This window comes from Dryobates pubescens, chromosome 26 (assembly GCF_014839835.1).
Source record: "Dryobates pubescens isolate bDryPub1 chromosome 26, bDryPub1.pri, whole genome shotgun sequence".
NCBI lineage: Eukaryota > Metazoa > Chordata > Aves > Piciformes > Picidae > Dryobates > Dryobates pubescens.
The window spans coordinates 4543326-4555416 of NC_071637.1; the positions used below are offsets into that span (position 1 = coordinate 4543326).

Sequence of the window (12091 nt, forward strand, 5' to 3'; positions counted from 1 at the left end):
AATATTAGGGGTGCCAGCTTTCACAGTTTTGTTGAAAGTCTTCTCAAATGTGAGGGTTGGGGGGTTCTGGTGTTCTGGCTCTGTTGGATGTTTGGGGTTTTTTTCCCCCCCACAAAGCTTGAGCTCTGCCATCATGTGAAAACACGAAAATGTGAGGTTCTGTGGTTTAATTTTCGAAGACCAGTTAGTTACTCAGTGTTGTGGCTGCAAAGAGAAATTGAAAACATGAACCCAAAGGCCAAAGAACAATTAGTAAGAGCCCCAAATGCATTGCTCTTAAAATCTTACACTTCGTAAAGCTATTTCTTGACACTCAGGGTCTGACTTGGAACCCCAATAAATCCTCCACATCCTTTTACAGGGCTTCTCACCTTGGTGTGTACCAGAGGCTGGCATCACATCTTACGTGTCAGAGAGGACTGTAAAGTTAAATACTGACCATTTTCTTGGTTTTGAAATTGGAACAGTTGTTTGTCCTGGTGCAGCTCTCTTCATTTTGATGGTGAGGTGCACATCAAAAACGGGAAATGTTTCCTCAAGGAAATACCCTTTCCAAGTAACAAAACTTTGGATCTAGCTCCCTGCCTCCTCAGAGGAGAGGCTGAGATGCAGCTGCAGGCTCTCCCACACTGTGGGTAAGCTCTCTGGATTCCAGGCTTTGGCTGAAGGCAGCTCCCCATGTGCCCTAAGGCTAGGGTATGGGCTGGCTGCTCAGGTGCCCCAGGCTGCCAAGGAAGGGGACCCTTAGCTCTTCAGTCCATTCAGGAGCTGTCATCTGGGCAGGTGAGTGGGAGCATTTCCATGTGGTGGGTATGTAGAGCTTTCTGCTCTTTTCCTTGATTTTTCAGGTTTATAGGAATAAGGACAGGGTAACAAGCCAGGCAAATGCCCTTCTAAACCTGGCTTGGTCTTCAACAAAAAACAATTCCATCACTCTGAGAAATCCCCAGGCTCACAATGACCCAGCCTGATGAAAGGCAGACTTCCCCTGAGCCAGCTATCAGGACTTGCTCTCCTGCCCTTCAGCCTGGTACCGCTGGTTCTTGTGCACCCCAACCAACAGTCTTATCCGCGGGGCAGAAACCATTTTGCTCCCTTGCCCCTTTTAAATTCATTTTAAGGTCTGCAGATGTTTTTCTGGATGCCAACAATGACAAAAATACTTAAAATTCCTAACTGAAAAATAGCCTTTATCTCCTGCTTTGCATGATTTTCCCACTGTGGCCTAATCTACTTTTCCAAATATTGCATACAATGTTTTTTAGCAAATAGAAAGGATATTAGGGCAGACAAATGGTGTTTACCCAGCAGCTCAAGAAAGGTGTTTCTGGCAACCAATTCACAAGCTGCAAAAAATTACTTATACTGAAAGGGACAAGGAGTGTCTTTTTGTGTGCAGGGCGCTGTACAAACAATGAGGTCCTGGTCTCTGACTGGCTCTCTGTGGCATTACCACAAACAATACTAATTCTTAAATACCTGCCTGCCTTTAAGCACTTAAGTAAATAATTGTGTTGATTGTTGTAGGACTGTTCACATGCATAAAACTAAGCATATATTCAAATATGTTGTGAAATCAGGGACTGAGGGAATTTTGCACGCAAGGCATTTCTAACTGATTACTGTATATGAACTTACTTGTTAAGACCAGCTTCAAAAGAAGCTAATGCGGCACTGAGGTTTTGGGGCAGGGCAGGGGGGAGGAAAAAGGGAAAGATTTTTTCTTCCAAGGCGGATGTAAAGGTTTTCTTGGACTTCAGAGACTCCTCACCGGGAGCACGATTACAGGCAAGAAAGGCAGCAAGGAAGTCCCCCTAAACCAGCGATCTCTCCAAGTTTAATGTGAGAGCGGTGTAAACTCAGACCTGCAGATACCCCATGGGGAAATCAGGGGGTTAGTGCTGGGAACTGATGGGGAATAACAACCAAAAGAGCTTTGGTTTTTCTAGGCCGACGGGAGGTAGCTCATGCTAGGAAGGCTGCCAGCTCTGAACCGATGCTGGGAGCTTTGTCTCTTTTGGATTGTAGGAACACACTTTGCAGTCGAAGTGATCTGAGAGATCTTGATAGTAAAAACAGCTGTCTCATTGCAATGATGTTTTTTGTTCCATTGTCAAAATTTTGAGTTAAATCCATGAGTGGGCTGCAGCTTGTTCAAACCCTGAACTCAAAACCCTTTGTGCTCCTTTGGCTTTTCCACTGCGGTTCATGGGATATCTCCTTCCTGAGGAAAGGGCTAGGTGTAATAAAAGCCGTCGGGGCGAGGACTTGCAGGTCTCCGCTGATGCCTCCCCAATGCTGGAGAGACAGAACGGGAGAGCCGCAGCCTGCCTCGGAGTGGTGAGGAGAAGGGACTAAGGAGGAAGAGCAGGGTATGGAAATGAAACGCCCCAATGCTGCTGTGGCCAGGCTGCATCCCCAGCAAGCAGGTATGCGGGTGGGAAGGGGCAGCTGTGTGGTACTTACGCTGTGGGGATGAGGCTGACACAGGCAATGTGAAGCTGTGTGCATGGTGCTCAGCACGAGAGGTGCATGCAGTGGGAGGCCCCTATCTCCCTAGCATGAGCCCTTCAAAGGTGCCTGTTGCACCTCTCCTGGATGCATGGAGAAGATAAAGTCCCTGGTAAAGACACCAGAGAGGAGCAGAAGTGCCTCTCAAAGTGCACATGCCAGAGGCTGCCTCTGATTTTGTGCTGACATGGGAGAGGGGGAAACCACAAATCCATCGTGATTCCCTTGAGATCACAGCTAGAGGTAGGATCAGAGCTAGAAGCAATATCAGCTGAGGGGCTTTCACGCTCTGGGGAGGCAAGAGCTGTGTGGTGCTCCACGTTTGTGAGTGCACAGCGATGGCTTGCGCGAGCAAAGCTATTTCAGCAGGACCTAGTGGCACATTGGGTGTAAGAAAGACTGCTGTCCACAAAAGTCTTGCTTTTCAAGATGGTGTTGGAAAATTGTGGCTAGAGATCAGTGACACAAGGGCTGCTGTGAGAACAGCTATGTTCAAGGAAGAAGCCGCAGAGAAGGTGGCGTTCAGGCAGTATTCAAAGGTCCAAGTTTTACACCGAGAATCTTCTTTTAAGAACTTGCAGCTGAACGTGTCTGCTAGCAGCGGCAAAGGCACAGCTGTGGCTAGGACAGCAGAAAGCTCGTCAGGAGCTACCTGCGATCAGTGCGAGCACCGACTGCCCGTCGTTAGGGACAGCGGGGCAGGCGGCCGGGCCGGGTCTCCTCCCGCCGAGACCCGGCGGCGGCGGGTGACAGGGCAGGTCGGTGACAATAGCAGCGGTGCTGCCCGCGCGTATCCCGCTCCGGCCGGGCTCCGCGGCGTGCGGGAGCTCCTCCTCCGCCCCGGCCCCGCAGGCAGGACAGCCGTGCGGGTGCTGGGACCCCTCCAAGGGCCGGGAGAACCTCCCGAAGGTTGCCGCTGCCACACGCCACGGCCTCAAGCGTGCGGTAGGTGCGGGGCGGGCCGGCCTGCCCCCGACGGCAGCTAGCGCAGGGACAGGCCCGGCGTGCTACTAGGGGCCGGAGGTGCCGGTGACAGGCTGCTAGGGAGGGGGGCGGAGGGGCCGGCTGTTCCGGCCCGGCTACCGGAGAAGCAACAGGTCAGATGAACCGATTAAAAATCGCCGCGCCATCGGTCGTGCTGGTGTGTGCCGGCGAAACCCACCGCGCTGTTCCGCACCCCCGCGGGAGGCGCGGCGGGGAGGGGGTGGGTGCGCTTGGGGCGCAGCGCGGGGTGCGGAGCCGCCGCCCCGCTCCGCTCCGTTCCGCGGGCATGCGCGCCTGCCTCGCACATGCTCACTGCGCCCGCAGCGGGCGCGCACACTCCGCAGCGCTGCGACTCCGCGCTGCGCCTTCGGTGAGTAGGGGCTTGGGGGGTACGGCCGCGGAGCGGCTTCTCCCTGCGCCCGCAGAAGCGACCGGCGACAGCGGGGTCCCGAGCGGGGCTTTGCCTGCCCGCGGCTGGCCCGAAGTGTGAAACTGTCTCCGCGTGTGGTGCGCGGAGCGGTGCGGGGGCGCGGAGCGGAGCGCTGCCGCGAAACAGTCGGGGACTGGCGGCGCCGGGGGAGCGCCGTGATTTCCCTCCGCGGGTGCGGAGCAGCTCGAGGCGCGTTGCGGTGCTTTCCGTGGCGTTGGGGTCTTGCCTGCGGCGTTGCGATGGAGAATTAGCCGCGGTAGTTAATTGACGCGCGGCGCAGCGTTTGGTTTTATCTTCAAGCTAGCTGCGCTCCGTAATTGTTTTTTAAACTGAAGCGTGCTTTTAAATAAAACGACCGAATGCTGTTTTCTGCGGCTGCACGTGTGAGGGAAACTTGTGCAGTGATTTATGCAGTTTCAGTAAACTTCTCTTTTTTTTTTTCCTTTTGAGCGTTAAATTGTGCTTGAGTCCCGCGAACGGCCTCCGAAGGAAATTATTTGTGGTACACAACCACTCTTTTCCAGACATTTCAAATAACGATCTATTTCCATTGTATCAAATCGTGATTGTTAAAATACACACGGCTAACCAATAAAGACTTTGTTAGTCTGCATCAAATCTATGAACAGAAATTTTGTTCAGCGTGGTATCAAATTCGCCCATCCCTTAGCGCAGTTACAGGCAGGGGCAGGAAGGGTTTAAAGTTTGATCCTTCTTGTGAACTGTACTGAGAATTCCTTCTCTCTGCAGTGCCATCTGTAGAAGAATTTTCCCCCTCAGTATCTTGAGGAAGGATGTCTAACATCTTTCTGCCTGTCCGCTTCTCTGTGCGTTGGGGCAGCCGGGTCCCCAGAAGATGGCATGGATTTAACTTAGTTGTACTGTGCCTAATGGTCCCTGATCGTTTCAAACACCAAGCGTTACGTTGTTTTGTCTTACTCGTTGCTACGTACAGGATAAATTCTCGCTCATCCTTTTTGCCGCCAATAAACCGTTTATATTCTTCAACGAAGCTGATGTTTTTTTGCTACTTTGAAACTGAAGGCATTGTGTGGCCTCTAACGTTGCACAGGCAGGTAGGAAAGGCTTGCAGTACAAATGCCCTGAAAACAATCAGTGCTTGCAGCTTTGGAAGCGTTCCAGAAGCTTTTTCAGCACGTTTTGAAAATTCCCTTGAAATGGCACAGCAGCTGATAATTTGATTTAATTATTCTAATTTATATCTCTTAATAATAACTTGAAAAAACTCTTAATGTGTGATGCAAAATTAAATTGTGAAGTTATCGAGTGGAATTATCCAAGCAGTCCTCATGCCTCTTGGACTCCCCCAGCAACAGGTTCGAACATTTGACTAAATAATAACAAGTGGTTTACTCTTTTTGGGTTCAGGCTCATCGATTTGCTTTGCTTTCTTTTGTTTTGCTCACTCCCCTCAGCTCATTTTCTTCCAAAATACTACACAGAGACTTGATTCCCATGCCTCACTAATCTTACCACTGTTACTGGGTTGAAATGCTTGAAATGGGCTTCTGTTTCAAGTATCTCCCAACCTTGGCAGTCTTAAATTTCATTAGAAAAGCTTCATCAGGGAGAAATAAAAATGTTGTTGATAATCCTCACCCCCCCCCCGCAACAATAAGTCCCATATCAAACTAGACAGCGTGTGTGGCTATAGAAAGGAATTAAACTCAGGTGTCCAGATGAAGAACTTGACCTCAGAATATCACTTAAAGAATTTTGTGTGCTGCTGTGGTGGTGTGCTTAACTGGTTGACAGGCTGGGTTTGGGGTTTGGTTTTAGTTTTCTGAAAAACACAGTAATTTAACTATTACCCCTGCAAAAAATGTGCTGCGTGTTTAACCTCGGTGCTGTAAGGCATCGCGCTGAAGGCGGCGGGGCTGTATTTGTGTGTCCGTGTGTGTGTGTATGTACACACTGCTGACAAAGAAAACAATTAGAGATGTTAGTAATTTTCTGCTGTCTTCCCAACTGTTATTTATGATGTGCAGCAGTAAAACAGCCCTTCTGAAATCAGCTATAATTCTCTTCAGAAAGATTTGTTTCTTCTGTGCCAGATTTTGCAGGAACCAGATGGTTTTAAGGTGTCTTCAAACTGGAGAACAAGCAAGAACAGCGCCGAAGACTAATTATTCCTTGCAGTAAATTGCTTTTGCAATAAATTCACAGGTTGTTAGGCCTAATCTGTGGAAATGATTGTTAAGATTACTTGTGCAGTGAAAAATGCCTTTCTTTCCCTCCCCCCTTTTTTTTTTTCCCTTTGTGTGTGAAAACTAGCAGGAGTTTTTAGAATGCTAAGAAAATATTTTGGAGTTATTTTTGCCTGCCTAGGGTAACTCTTATTAGGGACGAACTGTTAAATGAGGTTGTGAATTCAAATCCTTTTCTTAACCCGTGGAATGCTGCAGTTTTAATGGGAAGATTTAAAATCCATCCCGTTAAGTGGAAGGGTCATTTGGTAGAGGGAGCAGGCAAGTCTGGTGGTGCTGTTTTGCAGTGTGCAGTTGCCGTATGCATGTGCACTGTTCAACAGCAATGCAATATAAACTTGATTAGTCCGTGGTGTGGTCTCCTGGACTAACAACCAGGCTCTTTTCATTAAATTTCACATTGTGCTACATGGGACAGAGGAATAGTTATCCCAAGAAGGAACAGAAAAAGCAAGAATGTGTTCAGAGGTAAAAGGAGCGGCATGTACAGAAGGGAAGCTGGTTAGATTTTAGATGCATCCTCCTTCGGTACCTTAATTTAGTAAAAAGGACAAGATTTCTTAATATTTTTATTTTAAAGTAAATATGTAGATAAAATATAACTACTCAAACCTCTTGGCATAATACTCACTTTGATATAAACAGGCAGAACTCAGCAAATCTCTTTTCCTCCCTTCTGGAAACCCGGGAGCACCATTCTGTTTGGGACTGTTTCTTACTGGGTCTCATCAGAAAACAATTGTTCATGGCAGTCTAATTCTTAAAACAATTGACCTTTATTTGCAGATCTTAACTCAACTAATGATGTTTAACAAACACCTTGTTTTAATCAGGTGAGGATAAGCCCCTCAATTAGGATGCAAATAATTGCTCATCTCGCTGGGGTCATTCGGGGCCTGGAGGTGTTGCCATTTGCAGGTAGATTCAGTGCTACCAGAGTGTTGAAGCAGGAGGCAGGAGAAAGCGGGAATAAGGATTTAGGACTATGCAGTCATCTTGCAAAATATTGTTTGATCCCAGCATACAAAACCTGATCCAGCTCTCTTCATCAGCAAGCTGTTCAGTTGCTCCTGATTTGCAGCTGCAAGAGGTGTGAGGGGAAAATTGGATCCAAATTAGTGGTCACTGTGAGATGGTTCCAGTGAGTGTGTCTCAGAGTATTTAATTAAAAATAGTCAAACCTTTTTGGTCTTTCTACTTGGGCTTTAATTATGCGTTGGAATTGTTTCAGAGGTGTACGAAATGAGATGGGAAAGATTACAGGGGCATAATCCTTCCCTTCTAAAATTATTTGTCTGCAGCTGCTTAAGTCCTGGCATTAGGAGTCCCATATAAACATGTTTATTTAGCAGCAGTGTTATCTGTTAGATTGTACATGGTTCATTAACATGGAGAGAATACTTTTTTGTTTAATAGTGTGTGGGAGCTGCCAGAGGTCAGAGGAGGTTGTTTGCCTGAAGTCGAGATCGCATCTTGGCTTTGCTCTCATTCTGTTGGTCACCTCTGCTGCATCCGGGAAATTCTTCCTTAGTGGCATGTGAAGGTGTTTTCCCTCCTGTTTATGGCCAGGGGCTCTGGGGAAAGGCAGGAGTCTGCTGCAGAGCTGTGGTAAGGCTTGTGGGGGAATTCTGAGGAGGGTTTGTATTAATTTCTAAAGGATTGCTTTAGTTGGGGTTTGATTAAGAAAAGCAGCTTGGAAAGGGAGGAGGGCAGCAGGGGAGTGGGGAACCTGGGACGCTGCTGTTGCGATGCCCACAAAGTGCACGGCTGTGGATTTTAGAGTCGGGGAGATGGCGGTCTATGGATTGGGAAGTTCAGAGTGGTTTGTGTGCTGGTGAAGTACTTGTTGTTGGGATGGCTGGGTAATAGTTGGACTGCACTGGAAACGTGTACCTGGGGGTGATGCTGAGCTGAGGCTCAAGAGGGGAAGTGGCACTTCCATCTGCACTGGACAGAGTGGGAACAGGCCCTTTGGGCTGGAGAAAGCTTGCAGGGTGCTCTCTGCTTTTTGTCATGTTGACTAGAAACGCTCTTGAATGTATGAAACTGCATCAGCCAGGCTGGAAATACCTTGGAGAGGAACAGTCACAGCCTGGAGTTGAAAAAGGTTGTTTGACATGGTTTGCTGTGCTTTGTGCATCTACGCACTGCTCCGAGGGGCAGATGTGCGCACACGCTCAGATGCACCGATTGCAGGGGTTTTTTATTTCAGCTTCTTGAAAACATTTCTTGACGTTTCCAACAAGTTGGTGAATTTCTGCAGCCCAGTTTAGGCTGGTTGGGTTGGGTTTGGTTTTTTTTTTCTTTCTTTCTTTGTTTTGCCTCAAAGGGAGAAGATCATTAAAAAAAAAACCTCCTTTAGAAAAGAACAGAAAATTGATTTCTATGATTTTTATCAAGCAGGCCCCGCTGGTAGATAATGACCAAAAGGCATTGACTAAAATGAGCCTTAGCACAGAGATCAAAGCGGCCTTGGAAGATGCAAAGTGACCGAAGCATGCCACAAATGTGCTGCTTTTTTCTTTTTTTTATAAAAGCAGAGCAGTAAAAATAGAAGGGATTTAAAAAAAAACAAACTGAACTTGTGCCTTGGTTAGAAGTCGTAACTGAAGCGCACCGAGGGCCTGGATATTGTTTTTAAAAGCCAGCAAAACAGCTATTTCTGAAAAATAGTAGGTTCCCTCAGGAGAGGGGAGAGAGAGAGAGAGAAGAAAAGTCGGTGTTATGGAGTGGGGGGATGTGGGGGGGGAATGTGTGGGGCAGGGTTTTCTCCTTTGAATTATTTTCAACAAGTACTTACCCTGTTCTGTAGGTTTAAGGAATTATGTGGACAGCAATGTTGTTTCTTTACCAAGGCAGTGAAAACACCAAGAATCTTTTTTTCTTTTTATATAATTTGGAAGGAATGTCAAAAGAATGAAGTAGTTAAACCTAAGTGTATTAGATCATACGCCTTAAATGCATAAATAAGCATAACTGCAATCACAGAAACCAACGTTAAAACCACCAGGAAAACTCACCCACAAACCCTAATGACTTAAAGGGAATGACTTCAGCCATTGTGAAATTTGTGCCTATTTGTTGACTGACTTTTTTTTTTTTGCAGAGGCAGAGGGCCTGTTTCCTTGGGGTGTGGGATTTTGTTGTTTGAAAGACTGCTTGGGGATTGATTTTTGTTGTTGTTTTGTTGTCACTGCCAGGTTTGAATACAAAGAGTGGAAATGGGATGGAGGCTGGGAGAGCCTGGACATGATTTGGGCCTTAGCAATTCGAAAAGCAGGTGAAGGGTTTGTTATTGATGGAGGGAGAGTGGTTGAAACTGATGGAAGTTTTGTTTTTCAGATGTTAGAAACTTCCTCGATGATAGCCCATTTCGAACTTATTCCCAGCTGGTTTCCTCTGAAGGAAATGAAGGTTTAAAGTATTTGGTTTCCAACCTGAGAATTCTTCAAGTCTGTGTCTTTGCATGAGCGCTGCGTGAAGTGCTGGTGTCATTCATCTCCCCTCTGCTTTTTGGAGAGGAAACTGACACATGGTAGAACCTCAACTTTGTCTTTGCTGCAGCACCCCTTAATAATTCAGGAAAATGGAAGTCCTGGATGATTTCAGCCATAATAGATTTCTTTGGGAACGTTTTTAAACCAGTGCTACACACTGCAAGCTTTGGCAGAGCCAAGTTGCTCCGCAGACAACTTTTCTCTCTGCTGCCCGTTTCTGGCAGTGGGGTCCTGCATTTCTGAGTTGCAGTAATTAAAGAGTGTCCAGATTTAATTGTCCCTTCTTAGATAGGCAGTAAGAAAATGGGTAACGTGATGCCATTTGGTGGCTGACTGGAAGAATTCAGTCTCTTGGTGCAGAGATTTTCATTTGCCATCCCGGCTTTTGAGAAGGAAAACAGCCCAGCTAAATAAATCAGTAAAAGTCCTAAATAAAAAGAACAATTTAATACTAGCCAGCCTAGCTAGTAACCAGTTAACCCACAGAGAACTGATGCTTCTCTCTGTGCTGCAAAGAGCAGACTTCAGAGGGAAACAGAACCAGGGCAGGAAAGCCTGGGACTCCCAAACAAAGACAAGGGGACGTGGGGGGAAATTTCTTCAACTCAGCAAATGCCTTAAAAAACTGGAAATGCCTCTAGGATTACTCAGGCACCCACAAGAAACAGTGAGGGGAAAGTGGAGCAGGCATCTGAAATTATTATTTTTTTTGGTTGGTTGTTTTTTAACTAGGTTGGGTAAGCAAAGCAACGTGGGGGCCTCAGTAATTTACAGCTTGGTCTGTGCACCATGCCGAGAGGTTCATCAGCCGTCTTAAAGGCAATTTTTGCATCTCTCGCAGATTGTGCCTTCTGACGACAGGTTTGATTGCAATTGTCCTACAGCTACTTTGGAAGGACTTTGATCAGCTTTAGAGTTTAATGGTCGCTCTCTGAGGAATCTTTGTTGGTCCAAAACGTGTTTGCAAAATGCTGTTAATCAATTTTGGCAACCTGCTCTTCGGCTTTGTAAGTGGACAGCTTGGAAGCGTACAGAAAGAAAACTTGAAAACTGCACTTTCGTCAGCAGCCTGGAGTACTGCTCTACCAGTTTGTTTCCACCCCACCCTACCCCCCCTTTCTGTGGCTGAAACAGCTCAGAATCTTGTTTAGAATTGAGCAATACTTTTTATTTGAAAAAGATTGTTTTTCTACCCTTTTAACAACTGAAAAGCACTACTTTTTATGAAGCGTGACCTGGGTTTTTGTTTAAGCAAAACATTCACATGTTCTATTCTGTGTCCAGTTTTTCCCTCCTCTTTTTTTTTTTAGCATGCTAGCTAATTATTATTGCTTTTAATTTGTAAAGGTATGGGGTTTGTTAGCTTGTATTTGGTAAGTGCTAAGTAGTCAATACTGCTCTCAGCTGAGATACAGAATTAGGAGCAAGTCAGCCTCAATGCTTGTGGCATTGAGGGGCAGATGTGCACACGTGCTCGGATCCACGATTTCATTGCTTCTTTGAGCCTCTTGGAAATGTTTCTCGGTGTTTCCAACAACTTGGTGAGTTTCTGCAGCCCAATTTAGATGGTGAGGGGCTCTTCGGGTTGGTGTTTTGTGGGGTGTTTTTGCCTCAAGGGGAGAAGACAATTTAAATTTCCTTTAGAAAGTGGTGGAAAACTGACTGGTGTTTATCCAGCAAGGACTGCTGGTAGATAATGACCAAAAGGCATTGAATAAAATGAGCATTAGCATAGGGGTCCAGTCGTGCTGCCAGGGCAGTTCCCACTCATTTCATTCAGATGGGGTTAGCCCACATTGAGAGGGAGCAGTTTAAAAATCTCTTGTACTTGTTGCACAAGTGCATTTAAAAAGAAATTATCTCAGAAGATCTCATTGTAACCACTGTCAGAGGAAGTCCAGCTGACCTCTTCACTGCCTGAGCCTTGTGGAAGGGGAACCGGAGTTGCCGTGTTTCTGTGCTGTCCACGCTCACAGGCTCTCTTTGCAGCTGGGCAAAGGTTTCAGCAGTAGCTGGCAAAGGAACAAATCCAGACTGGGTGGAAAGCCAGGGCAGGACCCTGTAACTGCAGTAAAGACTGGATTGTAACCTGCACCGAAAGTGCTTGGCCACACCACTGGGAAGGTCTTGGAATAACATCTCTGACCTGATCCCCCTGTGTTGGTGGAGTTAGGTGTGGAGCAGGAAAATAAGGCAGGCACCACTTATGTACTGCATTTAAATTATCCAGATCCTCGCTGTGTAAGTATCTGCTTTAGAGGCATCTTGGGTTTAATAAAATTCAGTTATCTCTGTATGAAAGGCAGGCCTGGGTCTCTGGCCTAAAATACTTCATGGTTCAGCAGCGTTGTAAACGTGTGTGACTCGATGAGGCAACGCCAGGTCTGTGCCTTGTGTGGAAGCTCGGGCAGGTCTTTGCTGGCTCTCCTCAAAACGGCTTT

General features: G+C 46.7%; 1 protein-coding gene across 6 annotated transcripts in view; it reads left to right on the top strand.

Annotated features, from left to right (window-relative positions):
- The first annotated feature begins 2326 nt into the window (after positions 1 to 2326).
- The window catches only part of EYA2 (EYA transcriptional coactivator and phosphatase 2), a 101340-nt gene continuing 91575 nt past the window's right edge, over positions 2327 to 12091 (top strand). For 2 of the 6 annotated variants that reach the window (XM_054173631.1, XM_054173633.1), the window contains exon 1: positions 3667 to 3865. In XM_054173631.1, the coding sequence (XP_054029606.1) occupies positions 3801 to 3865 (65 nt within the window). In that variant the 5' untranslated portion in view covers positions 3667 to 3800. Of the gene's footprint in view, positions 2430 to 3529; positions 3609 to 3666; positions 3866 to 7666; positions 7762 to 12091 lie in introns of those variants that run through there. The other 4 variants (XM_054173636.1, XM_054173635.1, XM_054173634.1 and 1 more) reach the window with 4 other exon arrangements.